The sequence below is a fragment of the Oscarella lobularis genome, chromosome 7, assembly GCF_947507565.1.
Source record: "Oscarella lobularis chromosome 7, ooOscLobu1.1, whole genome shotgun sequence".
Taxonomy (NCBI): domain Eukaryota; kingdom Metazoa; phylum Porifera; class Homoscleromorpha; order Homosclerophorida; family Oscarellidae; genus Oscarella; species Oscarella lobularis.
Window position 1 is genome coordinate 678591 of NC_089181.1, and position 24031 is coordinate 702621.

The 24031-nt window shown below is 44.1% G+C and overlaps 7 protein-coding genes and 2 long non-coding RNA genes across 12 annotated transcripts; 3 read left to right on the forward strand and 6 right to left on the reverse strand.

The window, feature by feature from the left end:
- Positions 1-73: 73 nt before the first annotated feature.
- LOC136188700 (uncharacterized) lies at positions 74-2500 on the reverse strand. The gene is made up of 2 exons (XM_065976469.1): positions 1630-2500; positions 74-1581 (listed from the first exon to the last, which is right to left on the reverse strand). The coding sequence occupies exons 1-2, from the start codon at positions 2090-2092 to the stop codon at positions 428-430; spliced, it is 1617 nt and encodes a 538-aa protein (XP_065832541.1). The 5' UTR covers positions 2093-2500; the 3' UTR covers positions 74-427.
- On the forward strand, positions 2254-3631 carry LOC136188702 (uncharacterized). Of its 2 annotated transcripts, XR_010670283.1 has the most exons (5): positions 2254-2276; positions 2326-2413; positions 2463-2510; positions 3126-3230; positions 3356-3631. It is a non-coding gene; the product is annotated as an uncharacterized lncRNA (long non-coding RNA). The 2 variants fall into 2 exon arrangements; XR_010670282.1 differs by lacking the exon at positions 3356-3631 and having other exon boundaries at positions 3126-3340.
- On the reverse strand, positions 3210-5375 carry LOC136188699 (uncharacterized). 3 transcript variants are annotated; one of them, XR_010670281.1, is made up of 4 exons: positions 4803-5375; positions 3481-4747; positions 3335-3420; positions 3210-3277 (listed from the first exon to the last, which is right to left on the reverse strand). XR_010670281.1 is itself a non-coding variant. In XM_065976468.1 (2 exons), exons 1-2 carry the CDS (start codon positions 5281-5283, stop codon positions 3519-3521), a joined length of 1710 nt encoding a protein of 569 aa, XP_065832540.1. In that variant the 5' UTR covers positions 5284-5375; the 3' UTR covers positions 3210-3518. The 3 variants fall into 3 exon arrangements, 1 of the variants encoding a protein (XP_065832540.1); XR_010670280.1 differs by having other exon boundaries at positions 3335-4747; XM_065976468.1 differs by having other exon boundaries at positions 3210-4747.
- A 3299-nt stretch (positions 5376-8674) lies between these two features.
- LOC136189024 (uncharacterized) lies at positions 8675-10573 on the reverse strand. Its single transcript, XM_065976865.1, has 4 exons — positions 10548-10573; positions 10079-10515; positions 9807-10022; positions 8675-9702 (listed from the first exon to the last, which is right to left on the reverse strand). Exons 1-4 carry the CDS (start codon positions 10571-10573, stop codon positions 8804-8806), a joined length of 1578 nt encoding a protein of 525 aa, XP_065832937.1. The 3' UTR covers positions 8675-8803.
- Positions 10574-10614: 41 nt separating this feature from the next.
- LOC136188703 (uncharacterized) lies at positions 10615-11282 on the forward strand. The gene is made up of 4 exons (XR_010670284.1): positions 10615-10644; positions 10696-10783; positions 10834-10881; positions 10933-11282. It is a non-coding gene; the product is annotated as an uncharacterized lncRNA (long non-coding RNA).
- Positions 11139-13274, reverse strand: LOC136188698 (uncharacterized). Its single transcript, XM_065976467.1, has 2 exons — positions 12615-13274; positions 11139-12565 (listed from the first exon to the last, which is right to left on the reverse strand). The coding sequence occupies exons 1-2, from the start codon at positions 13126-13128 to the stop codon at positions 11265-11267; spliced, it is 1815 nt and encodes a 604-aa protein (XP_065832539.1). The 5' UTR covers positions 13129-13274; the 3' UTR covers positions 11139-11264.
- A 154-nt stretch (positions 13275-13428) lies between these two features.
- On the reverse strand, positions 13429-17579 carry LOC136189580 (uncharacterized). The gene is made up of 16 exons (XM_065977585.1): positions 17439-17579; positions 17318-17392; positions 17106-17259; positions 16865-17061; positions 16662-16807; positions 16418-16611; positions 16259-16368; positions 16135-16192; positions 14842-16078; positions 14674-14792; positions 14529-14615; positions 14385-14474; positions 14177-14337; positions 13938-14130; positions 13767-13882; positions 13429-13715 (listed from the first exon to the last, which is right to left on the reverse strand). The coding sequence occupies exons 1-16, from the start codon at positions 17540-17542 to the stop codon at positions 13532-13534; spliced, it is 3225 nt and encodes a 1074-aa protein (XP_065833657.1). The 5' UTR covers positions 17543-17579; the 3' UTR covers positions 13429-13531.
- A 5-nt stretch (positions 17580-17584) lies between these two features.
- LOC136189581 (peroxisomal ATPase PEX6-like) lies at positions 17585-21991 on the forward strand. Its single transcript, XM_065977587.1, has 23 exons — positions 17585-18609; positions 18663-18702; positions 18758-18910; positions 18958-18997; positions 19049-19142; positions 19196-19289; positions 19345-19429; positions 19488-19599; positions 19648-19720; positions 19774-19851; positions 19908-19962; positions 20025-20185; positions 20238-20272; positions 20328-20404; positions 20459-20621; positions 20675-20795; positions 20845-20929; positions 20994-21055; positions 21127-21235; positions 21288-21404; positions 21456-21533; positions 21590-21735; positions 21800-21991. Exons 1-23 carry the CDS (start codon positions 17614-17616, stop codon positions 21955-21957), a joined length of 3132 nt encoding a protein of 1043 aa, XP_065833659.1. The 5' UTR covers positions 17585-17613; the 3' UTR covers positions 21958-21991.
- On the reverse strand, positions 21952-24030 carry LOC136189583 (iduronate 2-sulfatase-like). The gene is made up of 6 exons (XM_065977589.1): positions 23534-24030; positions 22890-23478; positions 22822-22834; positions 22445-22768; positions 22288-22390; positions 21952-22236 (listed from the first exon to the last, which is right to left on the reverse strand). Exons 1-6 carry the CDS (start codon positions 23924-23926, stop codon positions 21988-21990), a joined length of 1671 nt encoding a protein of 556 aa, XP_065833661.1. The 5' UTR covers positions 23927-24030; the 3' UTR covers positions 21952-21987.
- Position 24031: the final 1 nt, after the last annotated feature.

The window sequence follows — 24031 nt, forward strand, 5'->3', positions numbered from 1 at the left end:
TAAACCACCACCGACAATGATTACGTCATATAAACTAGCAGCAACTTGAAAGAGAAGGAGCAATACTACTGACCCTTTCAGTTGCATTTTCGTCTTCTCTTTTCTCGATTTTGCGCATACGTTGATTTCCGATGGTTCTGTTGAAGGTGAAAGTAGATCCGACGTATGACGACAACTTTCAATGCATCAGATTAAAAATGTTACTTTTATTACATTGCCTTTTGTTGACTTTCAGTTTTATATGTTCTTTTGCTGTTTCTGTCATACAAAGTCATCTACTTCAACAATGGCGCTGCTAACGCTGCACAGAAAAAGACCAAAATCGCCACCTCTTCAAACAACACGAAGGAAAAAATACTAATTGGTCATACAGTACAATGGAACAAAACGAAAGGACAGGCCAAGAATTTTCGTCAGGCTACGTGCACTACAAATGCAAAACAAATTCGTAACTAATCAAGAGACAGATAGTCATCCCCATCGCCGCCATTACGACGCCGGCGTCGCGACTTACCCCATAGGACTCCTCCGGACACGTACAAATGTTTTTAAGTTCGTCGAGAAATGAGTTACTACTGTATGTAGGGTTGTGTAGTCTGATAATGGCCTCCGCTTGATCTAGCCCAGTACAAATTGCTCCTTGCAAGAATCCAAAGAAGTTCTCGCTTGTCGCTTCTCCTGCAAAAAAAATTCTTCCTCTTACATTTGAACGTATATGCTCGTGGTCCTCTTTCTCAAAGTCTACTGGCCAGAAAGAATAAGCCCCATAGAAATTTTGATCCGCCCCCCATCTTGGTACATAAAAATTAACAGGATCGGGAACGTCACCGAAAATTTCTTTGAGCATTTCCATAACTGTGTTTTGGTTTTCGGAATCAGTTTGACTTTCAATGTTTGATGATTGTGCACCTATAGCTGAAAGAACCAGAGTTTTCCAAGAACTGTTGTATGCTGCCAAGTTAATCCAAGCTTTTAAGAAACTTGAGTCCCTAGATGCTGCAATAACATTTTGTGTCGGAGTGTCATTATGCGTTGAAAGTAATGGTTTTGAAGGCTCTGACCAGAAATCGTCCTTAAATTTGGCAAATATTGTGGTAAGATTTCCCATTCCAAATTTACTAATAGCTTGTTCCTTTGCTTCAGAAAGAGAAGGATGAAATTGTATTTGACCCTTTTGTAGAACCCCGAGACTGACTGTAATTAGAACGTAATCGGCTGCGATTTCTGTTTCTTCTTTACTGATAGCATTTCGAACCGTGACTTTGACAGCTGGCGTACTATCTCCGTAACTAATATGTGTTACAATTGAAGAGCAGTTCAGTTTGGCTGAGGGTTCGGTACAGCTTTTGATGCCACTTTTAGCAGCAACTTCCATAATTAATTTTGCTATTCCTTCTCTGTCGGTGACCATCTTTTCAACTCCTTTATCATTTTCGTATGCTCTAAGGTCAGTGTGGGAGACTGCAAGTTGTTCAGCAGACGCTGCATACTCATAATCTACATAATACCATTCATACGCCGCTTTCAGAGGAGTGTCAGGGTTCCAATTCTCTTGTAAACTTTCTCTAAGGCTTTCTGCGACTAAAAAGACATACAGTATAAAAACGACAATTGGGCTTTGCGACATACCTTTAGCGCTCTTTTTGTTTTCTTTCACGTCTTCCAATGTTTTGTTTATTTCTTTGTACGGCGCGGTACAGGCTTCGTCATCGGTTTCACAGAAATGAGTTTGGTTAAAGACGGCTACGTTATCATAGTCTGTTTCGCTTGTTGCAATACCAAATTCTTCTGCCAGACGCCATGCAGTATTGGAAGCATAACCGCCAGAGCAAGCGCCATGTATCCATTTGGCGCCAGTGTTGATTGAAACGGGCCCGACATTTATAGGATGGGAACCCGAAGAGTCGCTAAAATCTAAGGTCGCGACGCGACCTCCCAATACGTCACGGGATTCAAGAAGAAGGAAGTCTATGCCTGCATCGCTCAGTTTCCAAGCCGCCATCAATCCTGATAGGCCGCCGCCGACGATAATTACTTTGGAGGCAACTACGTTAGCACTGGTGACAAGAAGAAAGAGCAGTGCCGCGCGCATTTTCCTCGATCTCCCTGCAGCCAACGCCTACTTTCAATTACGTCAGATTCTGCGCAAAAACTTCGTCCTCCGACCGGGGCCCACGTACTTCCAAGCATTTCGGAATAAGATAGCAGCTGGATCTGCATAACGCTCTCGTGATCCCTCGTGATCCCCTGCCGTTCCCGGATAATTCATGGGAGACGTAAAATTGCTTACTAACCTCTTGTTCTACTCTTACGCACTCTTTCTAGGATAGCAGAATAACCGAAATTCACATTGAAAGCCGATTGGTCGATGTCGTAACCGATGAGTGGCGAAAGGAGAAGCTTCCTCCCGATCGTAAGTGACACAGTGAAAAGATCAACATTTTTCTGGTAAATTTCCGCAGATGTGCCCGTTCCCGAAGAGGAAATGCCCATGCAAGACGAACTCGACGGTAAGTGAGAACGCTGTGGCTAGAGTCACGGTAAAGTAACTCACCGTAACTGTAACAGGTAGCGCACGGTAACCGAGGGGAAGAAATCGTTTAGCGCACTATAGAGAATGGACCTAACCTAGAGAGCTTAAAAAGCGTTTTTTTCATGTACCTAACCCAACCCTAACCCTAAACCTTACTGGTATCGGTGGCGGCCCCGCTCCGGGCTTAACCGCCCCAATGAGCATAGGTCGCAGAGGGGGGCTTCGCCCCCCTGGAACCACCATGCTACGGGCGGTTAAGCCACAGTCGCGGGTGATCGTATATCGCCGTTTAGGTACAGAGAAAAAAAAGAAAGAAGAAAAAAAAAGAAAAAAACGATCACGCTTCGGGATTCGAACCCACGACCCGTCACGTGCCCCGTGGTTCATGCATCCCCAGCGCCCTGCTCAGCACCCCCCCCCCTGCCCGTTGAGCTACCGCGACCACCTTGCGTAGGAGGTGATATCACATGCTCTTAACTACAAAATTACCGTGACTCCAAGCCGTGAGACTTGAGTCACGGTACCGTGACTCTAGACACAGCGAAGTGAGAATGTACATCACGTGATATAGATCAATACTCAATTTCTATAGACACCGAAATTGTCGAAACCTTCAAGCAGCGGGAAAAGCGCTGGAAGGACTTGTCCAAAGAAAAATTCAAGTGAAAATATCAAATTACTGTATCAGCATTCTTAGGTAATTCATCAATTAAATGTTATACATGTTCTACAATCATTGACAGTCTAAATAATCAAATTAGTAACTTCATGCTTGATTATTAACAAGATTAACAAGATTGCCTAGTATATTGATGTTGATAGGATTGATTCGATTCTGTTGTTGGTGACCTATAAACGCAGCTGAAACCACATACCGTGGTCGTACACTACAAAGAAAAACTTTTAAGACATTCTAAATATTCAAACAGCAATTCGTAACTGCGCACAATGTCATGCTTCAACAAAATGTTGTCTTTCAATCAAATCATTCGTTTATTGGACTATTGAGTTGTTCAGTGCCTTCAGTGTCAGTGCCTTTTTTCTTGCACTTGTAACAGCAAATGCAAATGCAACCTATTATTATTATTATGACTAAAGTACATCCAAGTGCAATAAGTAAATAATACCACCATCGCCAGCTCGAGCTATCCTCACACTTACAACCACTTTTGACGTCATTGAGAACTGAGGAAGAACCAACGTTACTGACGCCGATACTACTAATAATGGCGTCCGCTTGATCTAGCCCGGTACAAATTGCTCCTTGCAAGAATCCAAAAAAAGCCTTGCTCATCGCTTCTCCTGCAAAAAACAGTCGTCCCCTTTCATCCGAGCGTAGATACACGTGGTCATCTTCCGTAAAGTCTACTGGCCAGAAAGAATAAGCCCCATAGAAATTCGAATCATTTTTCCAGCGTGGAACGTGAAAATTGATAGGATAGTCTGGAATTCTATGTCCATACATGTCACGAAGCATGTTCATCACGTTGGCTTTGTTTTCAGTATCAGACTGTCTTTCAATAAACGATGATTGTGCACCTGTAGCCGAGAAAATCAGAGTTTTCCACAACGGATTGTACGCCGCCAAATTAATGTGTGCTTTCGAATATGTTGGGTCATTGGATGCTGCAATGATGTTTTGTACGGGCTTCTTTTTTCCTGAAAATAATGGTTTCAATTGTCTTGACCAGAAGTTGTACTCAAATTTGGCAAATATCGTTGTAAGGGTTCCCATTCCAAATTTTCGTATGGCCTCTTGCTTTGCAGTGGAAAGAGGAGGATCAAAATCTATTCTATTATGTTGAAGAACCCCAAGGCTGACCGTAATCAGAACGTAATCAGCTGCAATTTCAGTCATCGTATTTGTGAGAGCATTCTTGACGGTGACAGCCACCCCTTGTCCGTAACTGACCTTCGTTACAATAGAAGAGCACCGTATTTTTGTCGATGAATCAGTGCATTCCTTGACACCAACTTCATCAGCAATTTGGGTAATTAGCTTCTTAAATCCGTCACTACTCGTTACCAACTCTTCAGTGCCTCCCTCATTTTCATACACTTTAAGGGTCGTCTGAGAGGCTGCCAATTCTTCAGCAGACGCTGCATACTCATACTCTACATTATACCATTGATACGCTTTCTTCAGATTCGAGTTCAGTCCCGTGTCACTATTCCAACCATAGTTCAACAAACGATCTTTTAGATTTTCAGAAGCTAAAAAAGCATAAAAGAATAAAAATTATACATTTACGTTGTAACGGTAACTTACAATCACTGCCGTCTTGATTCTCATGCACATCTTCTAAAGCCTTCGCTATTTTGTTATACGGCTTCGTACAATCTTCATCGTCAGTCGCACAAAAGTCGTCCTTGCTCTCACGGTAGACAGCGACGTTATCAAAGTCCATCTTTTTCGTTGCAACATTGTATCTCCTCGCGAGAGTCAACGCGGGATTTTTCGAGCAAGCGCCGTGTATCCATTTCGCTCCGGTGCTGATTGATCGGGGCCCGACGTTTATGGGATGCGAGCCCGAAGAGTCGCTGAAATCTTTAGTCATGACGCGACCTCCCAGTTCGGAACGGGATTCGAGAAGAAGAAAGTCTACGTTCGCCACTTTCAGTTGCCATGCCGCCATCAATCCTGCTAAGCCGCCACCGATGATGATGACTTCCGTTGAATTCGTGCTGGCAGAAACTTGAAAGAGAAGGAGCAATACTATTGGAACCTGAACGGTGACCATCAGTTGCATTTTTTCTTCGGAGTCTGCGCATTGTGTAAACACTTCTACCTCCGGTTTATCGCCGCGCTGCTCTCACTTCATCAACAAAACGCCACGCTACGCCGCCACCAGAGCCGCGTATAAATAGGCTGGCTTAGAATTCCCGGATAAATTCAGACGTAAAAACCATAGATGGTAAAACATTGCCTATCAAGTCCTTGTTCTACTCTTACGCACCTTCTTACGCACCTTTGTAGGACAGCAAAATAACCGAAATTCACATCGAAAGCCGATTGGTCGACGCGTAACCGACGAGTGGCGAAAGGAGAAGCTTCCCCCCGATCGTGAGTTCCACAATGAATACATTGACATTTTTGTGGTACGAATGTGTTGCAGATGTACCCGTTCCCGAAGAGGAAGTGCCCATGCAAGACGAACTCGACGGTTAGTGACAATATAGATCACGTGATATAGATCAATACTCAATTTCTATAGACACCGAAGTTGTCGAAACCTTCAAGCAGCGGGAAAAGCGCTGGAAGGACTTGTCTAAAGAAAAGTTCAAGTGAAAAGATCAAATAACTGTACTAGCAGTCTTAGGTAATTAATCAATTGCATGTTAGTTGCTGACGAGAATTTTTACAAGATGTAGAAGCGAAGCAGCGCAGTGAAATTTTTGTAAGATGAAGATGTACTGTTTCTGAAGAGGAAAGGTGCTCGAAATACTAATCACTTGATCGATGCTAACTTGGCTACATGAGATGGCTATATGCATTACAAGTTATACACGTGCTATTGTACAATCATCGACAGTCTAAATAATCAGCAATTAGTTACATGCTTGATTATTAGCACGAGCAACATTGTCGGATATGTCAATAGGATTGATTGGATTCTGTTGTCGTTCGATAGGATTGATAGGATTGATTGGATTCTGTTGTCGTTCGATAGGATTGATTGGATTCTGTCGTCGTTCGATAGGATTGATTGGATTCTGTCGTCGGCAACGTTTAATGCCATGGTATGTAGTTCCTGTAAATGCAGCTGAAACCACTAATAAGCCAAGCGCAACGAGAACAGAATGCCACCATACATGCCACCAGCTGACATGCTTACTATTGCAGCCGTTTCTGAGGTTATCAAGAAATAAGGAATCGGCCCCATTTTGGTCATATGGAAGAAGTTTAATAATGGCATCCGCTTGATCTAGCCCAGTGCAGATTGCTCCTTGCAAAAATCCAAAAAAGTCCTTGCTGGTTGCTTCTCCTGCAAAAAAAATGCGTCCTCTTTCAGTAGAGCGTAAATACTCGTGGTCAACTTCCTTGAAACCTGCTGGCCAGTAAGACCGGGAACCATAGAAATGCCGATCCGTTTCCCATTTCGCTACGAGTACTGTAAACTTGACTCCGCCTGCGTAATTTTCAAACATGTCATCAAGCTGCGTCATAACGTCAGCTTTGTTTTCGGAATCACTCCGCGTTTCAATTACTGATGATTGTACGCCTGTAGCTGATAGAACCAGGGTTGTCCAGGAAGAATTGTATGCTGCCAAATTAACAAAAGCATTGAAATAACTCGAGTTATAAGATGCTGTAATAACATTTTGTACGGGTTTCTTTCTTCCCGAAAATAATGGTTTTAAATTCCAGAAGCTGTCGTCAAATTGGGCAAATATTTTAGCAAGGTTTCCCATTCCAAATTTTTGTATAGCATTTTGCTTTTCAGCGGAAAGAGGAGGATCAAATTCTATTTGACCACGTTTAAGAACCCCAAGGCTGACTGTAATCAAAACATATTTGGCTGAGACTGAGACATTAGACGGTTTCCCGCTGCTAGTATTTTGGTATATGACAATCGGGTTGCCTTGTTTGGAATAATCGGAAAGAATACGCGTTACAGGAGAAGAGCATTTTAGCTTTCCTGATGTGCCACAGTTGTTGCCTTTGACATCCTGATCAATTTCACGAGCAATTTCTGCAATTAGCTTCTGAATTCCTTCATTGCTCGTTACAAACTCTTCAGTGCTTCCCTTCTCGAACGCTTTAGGCGCCATATGAGAGGCAGACAGATCAGCAGCGGACGCCGCATGCTTATAATCGACATTATACCACTCATAGGCCCTCTTCAGAGCCGAGTCTCCACTAAACCAACCCATGTCGTACAAACTATCTCTGAGTCTTTGGCTTTGAGTAGCTAAAATTGCATCAAAAATAAAAATAGACATTTTCATGTGTAATTTGTAACTTACGATCATTGCCAATTTTATTCTTTCGTACTTTTTCCATATCTTTTCCTATTTCTTCATATCGCAGGGTACATGCTTTATCGTCAGTTTCACAAAACGACCCTTTAGGCCCTTCACCATCATTGTAGACAGCCACGCTATCATGGTCTATTTTTTGCGTCGAAATATTGTACTTTTTTGCAAGAGTCATCGCGGGATCACGATTGCCGTGTCCATAGGTGATCGACATAGGCCCAAGATTTATAGGATGAGATGTAGAACCACTACCAAAACGTTCAGTCTTCACGCGACCCCCCAATTCCGAACGGGACTCGAGAAGAAGACATTTCACTCCCGCCTCTTTCAATCGCCATGCTGCCATCAATCCCGATAAACCACCACCGACAATGATTACGTCATATAAACTAGCAGCAACTTGAAAGAGAAGGAGCAATACTACTGGTCCTTTCAGTCGCATTTTCGTCTTCGATTTTGCGCATACACGACATCCGGTTTCGGTATGTCTCATCGTCTCTGCTTTTCGGAGAGCGCTTCCGTGTCGCGATAAAATCAGACGTAAAAATCGCTTATAAAGCCCTTGTTCTGCTCTTACTGTACGCACTCTTTGTAGGACGGCAAAATCCACATCGAAAGCGGAGTGGTCGACGGCGTAACCGACAAGTGGCGGAAGGAGAAGCTTCCTCCAGATCGTACATCCGTTTTTGTGGCAAATGCGTTGCAGATGTACCCGTTCCCGAAGAGGAAGTGCCCATGCAAGACGAACTCGACGGTTAGTGACAATATAGCTCACGTGATATAGATCAATACTCAATTTCTATAGACACCGAAATTGTCGAAACCTTCAAGCAGCGGGAAAAGCGCTGGAAGGACTTGTCCAAAGAAAAATTCAAGTGAAAATATCAAATTACTGTTTCAGCATTCTTAGGTAATTCATCAATTAAATGTTGTACATGTTCTACAATCATTGACAGTCTAAATAATCAGCAATTAGTAACTTCATGCTTGATTATTAACAAGATTAACAAGATTGCCTAATATATTGATGTTGATAGGATTGATTCGATTCTGTTGTTGGCGACCTTTAAACGCAGCTGAAACCACTAATAAGCCAAGCGCAACGAGGACAGAATGCCACCATACATGCCACCAGCCGACATGCTTACTATTGCAGCCGTTTTTGTACATACCATGGTCGTACACTACAAAGAAAAACTTTTAAGAAATTCTAAATATTCAAACAGCAATTTGTAACTGCGCACAATGTCGTGCTTCAACAAAATGTTGTCTTTCAATCAAATCATTGGTTTATCGGATTATTGAGTTGTTCGTGGCCAGTGCCTTTTTTCTTGCACAGCAAATGCAACCTATTATTATGACTAAAGTACATCCAAGTGCAATAAGTAAATAATACCACCATCGCCAGCTCGAGCTATCCTCACACTTACAACCACTTTTGACGTCATTGAGAACTGAGGAAGAACCAACGTTACTGACGCCGATACTACTAATAATGGCGTCCGCTTGATCTAGCCCGGTACAAATTGCTCCTTGCAAGAATCCAAAAAAATCCTTGCTCATCGCTTCTCCTGCAAAAAACAGTCGTCCCCTTTCATCCGAGCGTAGATACACGTGGTCATTTTCCGTAAAGTCTACTGGCCAGAAAGAATAAGCCCCATAGAAATTCGAATCATTTTTCCAGCGTGGAACGTGAAAATTGATAGGATAGTCTGGAATGCTATGTCCATACATGTCACGAAGCATGTTCATCACGTTGGCTTTGTTTTCAGTATCAGACTGTCTTTCAATAAACGATGATTGTGCACCTGTAGCCGAGAAAATCAGAGTTTTCCACAACGGATTGTACGCCGCCAAATTAATGTGTGCTTTCGAATATGTTGGGTCATTGGATGCTGCAACGATGTTTTGTACGGGCTTCTTTTTTCCTGAAAATAATGGTTTCAATTGTCTTGACCAGAAGTTGTACTCAAATTTGGCAAATATCGTTGTAAGGGTTCCCATTCCAAATTTTCGTATGGCCTCTTGCTTTGCAGTGGAAAGAGGAGGATCAAACTCTATTTTCTTATGTTGAAGAACCCCAAGGCTGACCGTAATCAGAACGTAATCAGCTGCAATTTCAGTCATCGTATTTGTGAGAGCATTCTTGACGGTGACAGTCAGATCCACCCCTTGTCCGTGATCCACCCCTTGTCCGTAACTGACCTTCGTTACAATAGAAGAGCACCGTACCTTTGTCGATGAATCAGTGCATTCCTTGACACCAATTTCAGCAGCAATTTGGGTAATTAGCTTCTTAAATCCGTCACACTACTCGTTACCAACTCTTCAGTGCCTCCCTCATTTTCATACACTCTAAGCGTCGTCTGAGAGGCTGCTAATTCTTCAGCAGACGCTGCATACTCATACTCTACATTATACCATTGATACGCTTTCTTCAGATTCGAGTTCAGTCCAGTGTCACTATTCCAACCATAGTTCAACAAACGATCTTTTAGGTTTTCAGAAGCTAAAAAAAGTATAAAAGAATAAAAAGGATACATGCACTTTGTAACGGTAACTTACAATCACTGCCGTCTTGATTCTCATGCACATCTTCTAAAGCCTTCGCTATTTTGTTATACGGCTTCGTACAATCTTCATCGTCAGTGGCACAAAAGTCGTCCTTGCTCTCACGGTAGACAGCGACGTTATCAAAGTCCATCTTTTTCGTTGCAACATTGTATCTCCTCGCGAGAGTCAACGCGGGATTTTTCGAGCAAGCGCCGTGTATCCATTTCGCTCCGGTGCTGATTGATCGGGGCCCGACGTTTATGGGATGCGAGCCCGAAGAGTCGCTGAAATCTTTAGTCATGACGCGACCTCCCAGTTCGGAACGGGATTCGAGAAGAAGAAAGTCTACGTTCGCCACTTTCAGTTGCCATGCCGCCATCAATCCTGCTAAGCCGCCACCGATGATGATGACTTCCGTTGAATTCAAACTTGAAAGAGAAGGAGCAATACTATTGGGACTTGAACGGTGACCATCAGTTGCATTTTTTCTTCGAGGAGTCTGCGCATTGCGTAAACACTTCGCGCTGCTCGCCACCAGAGCCGTATATAGAATTCCCGGATAAATTCATATGGGAGACGTAAAACATTGCCTATCAAGTCCTTGTTCTACTCTTACGCGCCCTTTGTAGGACAGCAGAATAACCGAAATTCACATCGAAAGCCGATTGGTCGACGTCGTAACCGACGAGTGGCGAAAGGAGAAGCTTCCTCCCGATCGTAAGTGCCACGGTGAAAAGATCAACAATTTTTCTGGTAAATTTCCGCAGATGTGCCCGTTCCCGAAGAGGAAATGCCCGTGCAAGACGAACTCGACGGTAAGTGAGAATATAGATCACGTGATAGAGATCAATACTCAATTTCTATAGACACCGAAATTGTCGAAACCTTCAAGCAGCGGGAAAAGCGCTGGAAGGACTTGTCCAAAGAAAAATTCAAGTGAAAAGATCAAATGACTGTACCAGCATTCTTAGGTGATTAATAAATTAAATGTTAGTTGCTGACGAGAATTTTTACAAGACGTAGAAGCGAAGCACCGCAGTGACGTTTTTGTAAGATGTAGATGTACCGTTTCTGAATAGGAAAGGTGCTCGGAATCACTTGATAGATGCTAACTTGGCTACATGAGATGGCTATATGCATTACAAGTTATACACGTGCTACAATCATTGACAGTCTAAATAATCAGCAATTAGTAACTTCATGCTAAATTATTTTCACGATTAGCATTGTTCATGTCGTCCATGTCGTCCATGTCGTCCATGTCGTCCATGTCGTCCATGTCGTCCATGTTGGGATTATTGTTTCCATTCTGTCGTCGGCAACGTTTAATGCCATATATAGTTCCTATAAATGCAGCTGAAACCACCAATAAGCCAAGCGCAACGAGGCCAGAATGCCACCACACTTGCCACCAGATGACATGCTTATTATTGCAGCCGTTTTTGAGGTTATCAAGAAATAAGGAATCGGCTCCATTTTGGTCATATGGAAGAAGTTTAATGATGGCATCCGCTTGATCTAGCCCAGTGCAGATTGCTCCTTGCAAAAATCCAAAAAAGTCCTTGCTGGTTGCTTCTCCTGCAAAAAAAATGCGTCCTCTTTCAGTAGAGCGTAAATACTCGTGGTCAACTTCCTTGAAACCTGCTGGCCAGTAAGACCGGGAACCATAGAAATGTGGATCCGTTTCCCATTTCGCTACTCTAAAATTGACCAATTTCTTTCCGTTTATGTCATCTTCATACATGTGAGAGAGCATCTTGTTAACGACATCCGTGTTTTCCGAATTAGTCCTCCTTTCAATTACTGATGATTGTACGCCTGTAGCTGATAGAGCCAGGGTTCTCCAGGAAGAATTGTACGCTGCCAAATTAACATGAGCCTTGAAATAACTCGAGTCATAAGATGCTACAATAACATTTTGTACGGGTTTCTTTCTTCCCGAAAATAATGGTTTTAAATTCCAGAAGCTGTCGTCAAATTGGGCAAATATTCTAGTAAGGTTTCCCATTCCAAATTTTTGTATGGCATTTTGCTTTTCAGCGGAAAGAGGAGGATCAAATTCTATTTGACCGCGTTTAAGGACCCCAAGGCTGACTGTAATCAAAACATATTTGGCTGAGACGTTAGACAGTTTCCCACTGATAGTATGTTGGAATGTGACAGTCGGGTTGCCTCGTTTGGAAAGAATACGCGTTACTTTAGAAAAGCATTTTAGAGTTTTTGATGTGCCACAGTTGTTGCCTTTGACATCCTGATCAATTTCACGAGCAATTTCTGCAATTAGCTTCTGAATTCCTTCATCGCTTGTTACAAACTCTTCAGTACTTCCCTTCTCGAACGCTTTAGGCGTCATATGAGAGGCAGACAGATCAGCAGCGGACGCCGCATGCTTATAATCGACATTATACCACTCATAGGCCCTCTTCAGAGCTGAGTCTCCACCTCCACTAAACCAACCCATGTCATACAAACTATCTCTGAGACTTTGGCTTTGAATAGCTAAAAGTGCATCAAAAATAGACATTTTCATGTGTAATTTGTAACTTACGATCATTGCCAATTTTATTCTTCCGTACTTTTTCCATATCTTTCCCTATTTCTTCATATAGCGGGGTACATGTTTTATCACCAGTTTCACAAAACAACCCTTTAGGCCCTTCACCATCATTGTAGACAGCTACGCTATCATGGTCTATTTTTTGCGTCGAAATATTGTATTGTTTTGCCAGAGTCATCGCAGGATCATGATTTCCGTGTCCACGGGTGATCGACATAGGCCCAAGATTTATAGGATGAGACGTAGAACCATTAAAACGTTCAGTCTTCACGCGACCCCCCAATTCCGAATGGGACTCGAGTAGAAGAACGTTTATTTTCGCTTCTTTCAGTCGCCATGCTGCCATCAATCCCGATAAACCACCACCGACAATGATTACGTCATGTAAACTAACAGCAACATGAAAGAGAAGGAGCAGCAATACTACTGGGCCTTTTCGTCGCATTTTTTCGCCTGGCCTCCTCTCTTCTCGATTGTACAGAGTGTTCGTGCGCACAGACGACATCCGGTTCGAACGTGTCTCTGCTTTCCGCCACGTAGACTTCCGTGTCGCGATAAAAAGGAGAGTGGTCGACGTCGTAACAAACTAGTGGCGGAAGGAGAAGCTTCCTCCCGTCGATTTTTGTGGTAAATGCGTTGCAGATGTACCCGTTCCCGAAGAGGAAGTGCCCATGCAAGACGAAGTCGACGGTTAGTGACAATATAGATCACGTGATATAGATCAATACTCATTACTGAAATTGTCGAGAAAAGAGCTGGAAGAACTTATCCAAAAAATGTAAGTAAAAAAGATTACACAGAGTAATAAACGTATGCATGAATTATATTGAGGATAAAGACAACGGTCTTCCATATCCTTTGACTTAATTAATTAATAATCGAGCGCACGTGCAGGAACAGAAAAAATGTTAGTTGCTGACGAGAATCTTCGCGAGATGTTGAACTTTCGTCTTCATCGTGAACGTAGCCCACGGTTCTTGAAGCTTATCTTCTATTTCCTCCCTATACTTTGTCAGCAAAGGGGCGTCGTTGTCACAAGAGCTTATGTTCAGAAAATCGTCGAACATTCTGCTCCACAACGGCATCCAACCCCTGTAAAAAGACCAATGTAGGTCTAACGTATTGTTTGACGTGGCTACGCACCTGGAAAATTTCTGAGCAACAGTCCATCTATCTTTTTTCTTATAGAGGTGCCGGCGGTCCATGTGTCTGTAGAAAAGGAGGCAAAAGAGCGTCGAAACCAAGCCATAATAGTCCAGCTGAACAATCAATATTATCAGGTTATTCAAGAATAAAATTCTGGATTGTCGTTACCTGCTTACGCCACGGTCTCTCTTCCCGCATCTCCACGCACTGGAAATCGGCATACGTGCGCTCAGTCTGAAACGTCGTTCCTGGCGGAAGAAGCGTCAAATCAATAGCGCAGCCAAAATCAATGAGTTTGAACGCGCGACCAGCCCAGCCTTGACTGCCATCAACACAATAGCCCTCACTCCAATCGCTAGTCCTAAAAAAACTTCGTATTTGCGTGTAGCTGCAGTTTGCTCGCCTACGTCTCGTCCAATGTGACAAGAATGTTATCCGGTTTGATGTCGCAGTGCAGAATGCCGATGCTGTGCAGGGCTTCGACGAGGCGAATCAATTCAGCGGCAAGATATAAACTTTCGACTTGACTAATGCAATGATTCTTTATCTGGCAAGCGTTGACAAGATCCTTAAGAAAACCTCTTAAAATCAATACATCTATCCATTATTTCTTACCAGTAGCGTTCCGTTCGGATGATAGTCCATCACAAGCAAACTCCCATCGTTGTAGATGCATAACATGTCAAAGCTTATCATGCAAGCCAACTAGAAAAAATCAATAAAATAATGACGTCACACGTTCGACGTAGTGGTCTCTACCAAATTAGGAGAAGCCGCCTTGCGTGCCAGACGCTCCTGAATCACTTCGGCGATATAAAATTCGTAAGCGTGCGCAGGAACTTGGCACTTGAAACAAATTTACGTTTCTTCGTATTTTTAATTAATCAATTGAATCGTGTCTTACTTTGACGACCTTGGATTTGTGAGCTTCCCCATTTCGAAGTTCCGTGGCTAAGTAGATCGACGCGAAACCGCCTTCCGTTAAGAGTCGATCAATACGACAATCCGAGTCCACTTGCAAGCCTAAGCCCAGGAAATAATTTTTTTTTTAAAAATCGTCTGCTCTCCTTACTGATTTGACTGCCGCCGCACTTCGATATTCCTCTCTCAAAGAAATTCAGCGAATCGCGTCGACTCACTTTCTCGTTTCGACTCAACGAAATTTTACTCATCATCGTGTTATAGAAGCCAACGTCAAACGGATCCACGCATTTTCCGGGCCCGAGCAACGAAATTCCGGGAGTGGACAACGCCGACGTCAACAACGAAGAATTTCGAGTAGAGCTCGCCAAAGAATTTTGAGTAGAGATTGCCAAAGACTGCGACGACGACGACGACGACGACGACGACGACTTGCTGCTTTGATACGATGACGACGACTTGCTGCTTTGATACGATGACGGCTCTTCAGGAATCGCGGACAGTCGATGAGTCGTCGTTTTCATTTTCCCTGCAGTGAACACAGTCGGCGTCGCTTGCATTGGCGAAAAAGACACCGCCTCCTTCTGCACAACTCGAGTGATAGACCACTCGAGAGGAGCACTGCGATACTGCGGCGTCGACACGGCGCGTTTCTCTGCGGCGTCGACCGAACCGACGACGCTCTCATCGACTCGACGCGCCAGCACGGGAGAAGCGTCGTTCTCCTCGATCACACTCGGATCAGCGTACACCGAAAAGGGAAGAGCACCAGCCACTTCGCCTGCGTCTTCGTGAACCGAAAACGACGTCGCAGCGGCGACAGCAGCAGCAGCGCCGTCGCTAACGCAAGACACGAGTCCCTTCTCCGCACTCGATTGAAGAAACAAGCCACTATGTTGCACGGTCGGCGACGCATTGAACATATCCACGACCGTTTTAAAGGCCATCTTCGTTTCAATTGTCGGAGAAAGCAGAGCGGCGGTCGTGTCGAGGTTGGGTAGGGAATCGTTGCTGCGAGCAACGCTGATGATTACTCGATCTTTGCTGTCGTCGGTGCGACGACTGTGACTCGGCGTTTCGAAATCCAATCGTTGAGTGATGGTGCCGTCTCGTTCGACGTCCGGTTCCGCGTCGGGGAATTTCATTGCTAGCATCATGCACGTATAGTCGACGTCGTCGTCGTCGTCGTCGTCGTCTTCTTCTTCTTTTGGCGGATCGTCGACCTTGTACTTCGGCATCTGCGCTCGCAATTCTTCGAAGGAAAAGTGCTCCAAATGAGGTGGCTGAAAATTGACGCCGCGTCCTTCTGGAAAGGCGAGTCGATGATTGTAGCCGAGGCAAATTCCCGGTGGCAAGTCAAAAGAGACTTTGGTAAAGCCGTGGTTAGACTAGGACGCAAACGTCACAATACGGAATTTAATTAATTATTTACGTAATGTCTCACGTCGAAAAAATTTTCGTTGCTTAGAGGATTTTGGGGCATTTCTTCTACGACTTTATCTCTAGAAAAATAGATAAGATAATTACGTAGTCCCTACTTTATAAAAATAAATAAAATGATTTCATACTTGAGGGCTCTCGTGGCTCTTTTTTTCACTGGATACACAGCGGCATCGAGATCCTCACAAACGTTAAAGGCAGCGCCAGCGCCCATCACGACTCCAGGACGAGTTTTGACCTGCAATAGACATCTAAAGAAGACACTATGAAGACTTTATTACACAAACCTTCGCTGTCGTCCATTTCGATGGTTTGACGACGTTTTCGGCTTGTCTCTGGGCGTCGGGAAACCGAGAAATCGGCTCAATCGGTCGCAAAACGTCGTCTCGCTTGTTATCATCTTCGAATGCTTCAAACTGACCGCGCCCACGACTCCTGCTAGCGTCGCAAACTGCGCCAAGGCCACTAGATTGACTAGAACCTATATAAAAGGAACATGAAGAAAAGACGTTATCTAATTCTAGTTTCTACCAAGTTGGGCTCCCGTTCGAATTAGCGGAACTTTTCCCGTTTTCTTATTCAGTCGAAGTCCGCCAAGAGCGATGCGACCCAACAGGTCTTCGTCATTCCTTTCCTCTTCCTTTGCCTTTGCCTCGTTCACTCGAAGCATGAACTCGCTACGTAATGATTATAAGTATAATAATCAATATTTTTTTTCTAGGATAAATACTTACAGCTTGTGACGTTCCAGACGCTTACGCGGTTGGGCGTTTCGATGGAGTCCGAGGTTGTAGACGGATTCCGCTTTGACGTGGTTTTTCGTTTTTTCCAAGATAATCGCCCACGATTCGTAGAAAAGCGCCAACGTTTCGAAGAATCCGTTCGAGTTGAAATAATCAAAAAGCTCAAGTGGCGACTCAAAAATTTCAGTCTAATACGAAATTAGTCTTTTAAAAAATCAGATTTTTCTCTTACGCCGCGAAGACAAATGTCCAAAAATATCTCGGAATTTTTCACCGAGTCGGGAACGGGCTTCGTTTCGACGTAGCCTCGCATGCATCGGAGTAGAATCTTTACAAGATGTGACGGATTGCCTTCGGGGAAAGCCTGTTCGGTCCACATGATGTATCTAACGGCATACGGGACTCGTTCGCGTTGCTTTTTTCACTTTCTCGGCATTATTTTACCTCATCCAGGTTCGAAGAGCCATCGGATCGGTCGGTCCGGCGACGTAGTCGTCGCTAAGTTCCGTCTCGAATTGTCTAATCGAAGATGAAGGGAATTCGAGGTTGGGAATCGTCTATTTACCGTCGTTTCTCTTCGATTTCGGACTTTTCCCGCGTCACCAGAAGATCCATCTTTCGACCGGATCGCAACGGCTTGATATTCTCTTTCGAAAGCTCCCAAGCCATCGAGAAGAAGTTCAAACTTCAAACGTGTTAGTTCCCGTACGACGAAGTCACGTGTTCACGTACGTACGTGCATGGCGACGGCGACACTTTCACGACGCCGAGACAACGCTCTCGTCGAGCTGACAAAAATCGTCCTCCAAATTGCAACCGAAGAAGACGTGCAAGACGTCTGCTCGTCCATACGTCACGTAATCCGGGAAGCGTCGGTCACCGCGGACGTTCGTCGTCGTTTGACGATCGATTACGCCGGATCGGAGAGCGAAACGAAGCGCAAATGCAATCAGCTCGGCAACATTTACGTCATCGACGCGGAACCGGTCGATCGCGGCCTTCTCGCCTTGAAAACGCAAGTTATTTTTATTCAACGGGACACGCCCCCCGACGAGGAAGTCGAATCGAGCGGCGTCGTATCGTTTCGCGCGGCGTCGCGCGATCGACTATCGTCGCTCCAACGAAATCATCTAAAACCGAAACGAATATTCGGTTTCGAGAAATCAATGAAAAAATACCTCGTTTCAATTCAAATGGGCGCTGACGATTTTCATTGCGTGGGCGTGTGCAAACGGACGATGGATCGACTGCAGATACGAGAGAAAGAATGGATCGTCATTAGCATGACCATAGAGGGATACGACAATGACGACGACGACGACACTGGCAATTTGAGTAAGAAGCGACTGTCGAGCGAATATCGTCAGGAAGCGTTTCTGCGACCGGGAAACGTCTTGACGCGCAGCGTGGAAAACGAAGAGTACGAGGAAGTGGTGTCCGTTAATGTGATGACCGAAGAAGCGACGACAACGCCGACGCCTCGGACCGATTTCGGAGCGGCCGTCGCTCGAGCGAGTGGAAGCAATAAGCATTTCGTTCAGGTTTTTTGTTTCGATAAGGATTTTTCGGCGGAGAAGACGACGAGGAGTGCGTCGACGAGTTCCGTCGATTCTGTCAGATCGTCGTTTCCTTCGGATTCCGTTGACGACTCGTCGATTTATATTAGTCCGTATTTGTACTTTAATCTCACTATCGATTTTCCGGCTATCGAGGATCATTTTGAAGTAAAAGTTCAAGTGAGTCTATGGCTTTTTTTATTATGTATTTGAAATTTGTTTTTCTTTTGCAGAAAGTCAGTGACGTTGTTCGGCGAGTGGGAGGAGGAACGCGTGAGTTAAATAATGAATTAATTAAATTTTTACTAATTTTTGGCGTTGTTTTTAGCCGTCGATGCTCCTCCCCATGCAAAAGAGGTGCATCTCATGAGAGTCAATTCGCCAAATTCCAAGGCCGTCCTAAGTCAAGAAAACTTTGACGCCTATTTTTCGAAACCTCGTTTGCTGTCCGAAAATGACGTATTTTGCATTCCTTTTGAAGGTGAAAGCTCGTCATTACTTATTAATTGGTGTCATTGGGTCTTTTAGAAAGGAAGACTATTTATGCAGATTCTCAATATTGCACAAAGTTAGAAAAAAAACGACTTTTGGAAGGGGTTTCCTATATTTGTGCTCTTAGATCTCTCGTCTTTTTTAAAGTTCAGAGTATGACTCCACATACTCTCGGATTCACCACGTATTTTGTTGATAAGAAATTCACTAAAGTTATTCAAGTAAAGTCTTACGTAGTCAGAGCCACTGTACACTCAGAGCGAATCCTTCATAGGATAAGAATTCAATTCCTAGTTACGTTCCTTTACTATTGGACTCTTTCCTTTGTTCGCCCGAATACCCCAATTGGAAATGCACACAACCAACTGGTAAGAAATAAATTTAGCATGGATTAAATAATTAATTAATAATCATTCGTTCTAGATATCTGGCACGATCCAATGCCACGCGGTTTGCAAAGAGCCGTTTCAAAATTGAAGTACATTATATTGCCCTCGCTAGTCAACTTGTGAGAGCTAAGCCTTGTTTCCATGCGCTCGACTTCCACGCGAGCATTCTCTCTTTAGTTCGGACGACTGTCCCATTCACACGCGCATACTCATGACCGGTCCCATTGGCGTTGGAATGGCAACGGCTATTATGGCAGCATCACGTGCTCTAAACATGCATAGCATTCAAGTAAGGAGAGAGAAGGAATAATATATAGAGAAATAATCTATATATAAGGCGAATTGCTATGAATATTGCTGTGATACCCCAGCTGCGACTGAAACCAAATTAAAGCGATTGTTTGTAGATGGTAAGGAGGGCTAAGTGGTATGTATGATGGGTGAGAGAAGTCTTCTTGTTTAGCTATTTCTTCGGCACCTTGCATATTGATTCTTGGGCACATTGAAGTGCTTGGAAAGGATCGAGCTGGATTCAATGAAGGTGGGTATCGTGCTTATCTTTTTGGATGGATGCTATGGATCTCGTTTGTTTTGTAGAGCCTCGCATTGCTACAGTATTGGAAGAACTGTTTTTGGAAACGGAGAAATATACGTAATATAAAATACATAGTATGATGATAACGGAGTGACTTGCTTCCTTTTTTTTTATCATAGACGATGGCCTATTGTTGTGATAGGCTGCTCGAGTCATCCGTCTTCGCTATCTCCGGACATTCATAGTCTCTTTTTGCACGAAGTGATTATGGAAGCTCCGAATTTGGACGAGAGACACGCTCTCCTAGAGGACTTAGTCCGAAATTTGGCACTTCATCAAGGTAAAAGAGATAAAATTCGAATTTCATTCAAATGGGTTATAAAAACATTCAGATGTCTCTTTGACTCATCTTGCTCATCGAACCGCTGTAAGCAGAGAAATGGCTAATTTATTTGTATTGCTTATCTGGGGAATCAATTCAGGGATTAGTTCTTGGCGATCTGTGTGCTCTGACCGCTCACGCGACTAAAGCCGCGTACAATCGCATAGTGAAGGACAGGTAAAGAACTCTAATTTAACGAGTTCTAATCGTCGCTTAGTCTGGTTTTTCCAGTGCTCCATCGTTCGAAGAAAAAACAAAGTCGGCGGCTGGACTGTGGTCTCGACAGATTCAGAAGCAAATTCGCGATTCTGGAGTGTCGATAAGAAGCTCCGATTTCGACGAGGCGTTAGCGGCTATTCAATCGGCTCACTCAGACGCTATCGGGGCTCCAAAAGTACAGAGACAATCTTTTTTTCAATACGTTTTGTATATTCTCCTATAATGAAGATACCCAACGTATCGTGGACTGACGTCGGCGGTTTGAAGGAGGCCAAGAGAGAAATTATTGATACGATTCAACTACCCTTGCTTCATCCGGATTGGTTTGCAAGAGGACTTCGAAGATCCGGTTAGAAAGGGAACAAAATATAAGCCCCTTTTAGTAGTCTTCTTTTTAGGCGTTCTACTGTATGGACCACCTGGATGTGGAAAAACGTTGCTGGCTAAAGCCGTTGCTTCTGAATGCGGTCTAAATTTCCTAAGGTAAGACTTCATTTCACTGAACCAGCCTTTCCGTGCACGCCCAGAATGTCTTTTTTTAATAAAGCGTAAAAGGTCCGGAGCTTTTGAATATGTACGTTGGGCAGAGCGAGGAAAACGTTAGAGAAGGTGCAGTAAAAAATTCCCATGGACGCTCCCTGTTTGTTTTATTGAATTGATTATCTCCGTTTCGTTCCCAGTGTTCATTCGTGCTCGCAATGCTCATCCCTGCGTCATATTTTTTGATGAGCTTGACTCGCTGGCTCCAAGTCGAGGCAAGAGTGGAGACTCCGGTGGAGTTATGGACAGGTAACTTGATAAATATGATATATAATGCGCTGTATGACATCTTTCTTCTCAGAGTGGTATCCCAACTTCTTACTGAACTCGACGGACTTGACAAGGCTCAGGAGGTATTTGTTATTGGTGCCACTAATCGACCTGATTTACTCGACGCCGCTTTACTTCGTCCTGGACGGTAAGGATACATACATATATGATGACAACGATTTCATTGATTGTTTACAAGATTCGACCGATTGGTCTATCTTGGCGTTCCAAAGTCCCACGAAGCGAGAGTTGGCGTTTTTAAGGCTCTAACTAGAAAGTGAGACAGGGAGAGGAATGCTTCATAGTTGTGTTGTCTTACGACGGTTCGTTTAGATTTTCCTTTGAGGCTGGATTTGACGCTGACGCGTTTGTGGACGACTGCCCAGGTCATTTGACCGGTGCAGATTTCTACGCCATCTCGTCAGATGCCATGCTCAATGCAATGAAAAGGCAGATAGGAAGAATCGACGAAGCCAGAGGTAAAAGCACTTAGATAGATAGATAGATAGATAGATAACTGAGGAAATATCTCTACTTCTTCAGATGAGGGGCGGTCTGTATCTGTGAGTGATGATGACGTCGTCGTTCTGGAAAAGGACTTGCGCGACGCGCTGGTCAATCTTCAGCCATCTGTAACAGAAGACGACTTGCAAAAGTATCAGGAGATGCGCGATCGCATGACGTCAGGTAAACGCTACTGAGGAAAACAAATCAATTATTTACACGTACACTTAACACCCAAAAATGCTCAAAAACTTGCTAAAACAGTAACAAAAAATCGCAGCAAATGCAGAATAGCGCAATTCCATTGCGCCAGAGTCTGTGGTAGGACTCGTAGTAGAAAAGGAAGAGATGGCAGCGGTGGGTGGAACTGTGACGTCAGTAGGAAGAGCACTTCTCCATCCTGCACGAAGCTCCTTGCTCAGTTGGTCGACCACATTCTTGTAGCTGCTTCTCGAGGCAAGATTAATATTCTCTTCCTAATAAATAGAACGTAATTACGTGACTTCAGAATCAATTTCCATTCGTACCGGATCAATCGTGTGATCATAGAGCTCGACTCCACGTGAAACGGACCAGTCTGGCACGTAGTCTGGATCTCCTTTAAACCTGACCCATTCCGTATAGCGATACCTGGCAAAAAAAAACCAAATAGCCTCTTATATATCTCTCCACTTGTCGTGCTACCGGTCTGTTCTCATTGAGTAGCCCATTATCTCTTGACGAGGTCCGCCACGCAAGAATTGAGAGAAGGCTGTCTTTTTCCAATTTGAACCGGCTGGATCGTTGATGAGCGGCAAAAAACTCTGTCCTTCGCTGCAAAGCGTCGCTTGAGTAGACAATCCTTCTGGGCAGAGATCGAGACGAGGAAAACCAGCAGCTTCGACGAGCGTAGGGAATATGTCGACAAACTCGGTCAAAGCGTCACTTGTAATTCCTTGAGTCGTTTGTCCAGGAATGTGAAGCATGAGCGGAGCGCGTGTGGCGCTTTCAAAGTTGGTGTTCTTGCACCTATACAAACGACATGTGGAGAACTCTAGTAAACCATCTCTAAAGGTACCTACCATTCTCCGTGATCTATAGCAGAGACATGGATCATCATCATTATTATAATCGTTACTGCACTCTTTACCTCCCAAATGCCATCCATGATCACCAAAGAATGAAATGATAGTGTTGTCAGCCAGACCCAAATTTTCCAACTCCTTGAGGACTTGTCCAATTAGAGAATCGATGTAGCTTACGCAAGCATAGTAAGCCCTTCTAAGGTTCTTGACAGTTTCATTGGGTAGAGTCGTATTGATTTGTCCACTTGCATTCAACTGAGCTATGTCGTCATAATTCCTGAGCTCTAAATAGTTCGACCAAGCAATGTCCGGCATTCCCACGGGAGCGTAATCATTCTTCGGAAGACTGATATTCTCTAGTGGATACAGATCAAAGAATTCCTCAGGTGCAAGAAGCGGAAGATGAGGCTTGTGAAATCCGACTGCAAGAAAGAACGGCTGCTCCCCGCTTTTAGCCGCTGGAGCCAACTCCTTTAGAGTCTTGACAGCCTGCGCGAGAATTTGGTCATCTTCAAGGGGATTCCTGTTCTGCATTGGTTGGGTAATAGGAAACCAACTATGCCTTTGACCAAATCGGTGCCAGTGAGAATTGTCCGCGAGATAATACGGAACAGACCACGATATGGGATCATTGTTACCAGCCGCCTGCCCCGGCTAAAATAATAAATGTGAAATATTTGTTATTTAATTAATTAACGTAACAAATTACGTGAAAAATTTTTCCCATTCCGACCGATTTGTAATTATGCTCTTTGAAGTATTGTGGAATGGTTGTGAAATTGCCGCCGACCGTTCGGAAGTAGGTCGTGAGATCGTAGACGTGAGTCGTGTCTGGACGACGTCCTGTGAGCAGGGAAGCGCGACTTGGCGAGCAGACCGCTTGCTGAACGTATGCTCGACGCAAAACCAAACTCTTCGCGGCCAGTTTGTCCAAATTAGGCGATCGGATGTGCGGATAAACGGGATAGAGCGGGTCGTCATAGCTTCCCAGTTCCGGTTTCATGTCGTCAGCAACTAGAAAAAGGATGTTCTTCTTCTCCGCTGCATAGAAGCGAGGCGCAGCGAAGAGAAGACACAGAGCGACGCAGAATGGGGCGTCCATGCTCGCGGTCACGCCTACGTATGGCTGACACGTGATTGTACACACTGGTACAGTAGGTGGTTGGTACCAAGCTTTCTACTATTGGTGCGGGGGAGCTGATTCTTC

What these genes read in the sequence shown, in the direction of transcription:
- LOC136188700 (XM_065976469.1), bottom strand. Translation starts at nt 2,092, where the DNA reads ATGCGCGCGGCACTGCTCTTTCTTCTTGTCACCAGTGCTAACGTAGTT. An exon ending in AAACAAAAAGAGCGCTAAAG is followed by an intron (nt 1,582 to 1,629) that starts GTATGTCGCAAA and finishes ATGTCTTTTTAG; the next exon opens with TCGCAGAAAGCCTTAGAGAA.
- LOC136188699 (XM_065976468.1), bottom strand. Translation starts at nt 5,283, where the DNA reads ATGCAACTGATGGTCACCGTTCAGGTTCCAATAGTATTGCTCCTTCTC. An exon ending in GAATCAAGACGGCAGTGATT is followed by an intron (nt 4,748 to 4,802) that starts GTAAGTTACCGT and finishes ATGCTTTTTTAG; the next exon opens with CTTCTGAAAATCTAAAAGAT.
- LOC136189024 (XM_065976865.1), bottom strand. Translation starts at nt 10,573, where the DNA reads ATGCGCAGACTCCTCGAAGAAAAAAT. An exon ending in GAATCAAGACGGCAGTGATT is followed by an intron (nt 10,023 to 10,078) that starts GTAAGTTACCGT and finishes TACTTTTTTTAG; the next exon opens with CTTCTGAAAACCTAAAAGAT. An exon ending in TAGTGTGACGGATTTAAGAA is followed by an intron (nt 9,703 to 9,806) that starts GCTAATTACCCA and finishes GTTACGGACAAG; the next exon opens with GGGTGGATCACGGACAAGGG.
- LOC136188698 (XM_065976467.1), bottom strand. Translation starts at nt 13,128, where the DNA reads ATGTCGTCTGTGCGCACGAACACTCTGTACAATCGAGAAGAGAGGAGG. An exon ending in GAATAAAATTGGCAATGATC is followed by an intron (nt 12,566 to 12,614) that starts GTAAGTTACAAA and finishes ATGCACTTTTAG; the next exon opens with CTATTCAAAGCCAAAGTCTC.
- LOC136189580 (XM_065977585.1), bottom strand. Translation starts at nt 17,542, where the DNA reads ATGGCTTGGGAGCTTTCGAAAGAGAATATCAAGCCGTTGCGATCCGGT. An exon ending in ACAAATCCAAGGTCGTCAAA is followed by an intron (nt 14,616 to 14,673) that starts GTAAGACACGAT and finishes ATTTGTTTCAAG; the next exon opens with TGCCAAGTTCCTGCGCACGC. An exon ending in AGAGACCGTGGCGTAAGCAG is followed by an intron (nt 13,883 to 13,937) that starts GTAACGACAATC and finishes TTGATTGTTCAG; the next exon opens with CTGGACTATTATGGCTTGGT.
- LOC136189581 (XM_065977587.1), top strand. Translation starts at nt 17,614, where the DNA reads ATGGCGACGGCGACACTTTCACGACGCCGAGACAACGCTCTCGTCGAG. An exon ending in TTGCCCTCGCTAGTCAACTT is followed by an intron (nt 19,430 to 19,487) that starts GTGAGAGCTAAG and finishes TTCTCTCTTTAG; the next exon opens with TTCGGACGACTGTCCCATTC. An exon ending in TCGAGCTGGATTCAATGAAG is followed by an intron (nt 19,852 to 19,907) that starts GTGGGTATCGTG and finishes TTTGTTTTGTAG; the next exon opens with AGCCTCGCATTGCTACAGTA.
- LOC136189583 (XM_065977589.1), bottom strand. Translation starts at nt 23,926, where the DNA reads ATGGACGCCCCATTCTGCGTCGCTCTGTGTCTTCTCTTCGCTGCGCCT. An exon ending in TACTCAATGAGAACAGACCG is followed by an intron (nt 22,391 to 22,444) that starts GTAGCACGACAA and finishes TTTTTTTGCCAG; the next exon opens with GTATCGCTATACGGAATGGG. An exon ending in ATGATCACACGATTGATCCG is followed by an intron (nt 22,237 to 22,287) that starts GTACGAATGGAA and finishes TCTATTTATTAG; the next exon opens with GAAGAGAATATTAATCTTGC.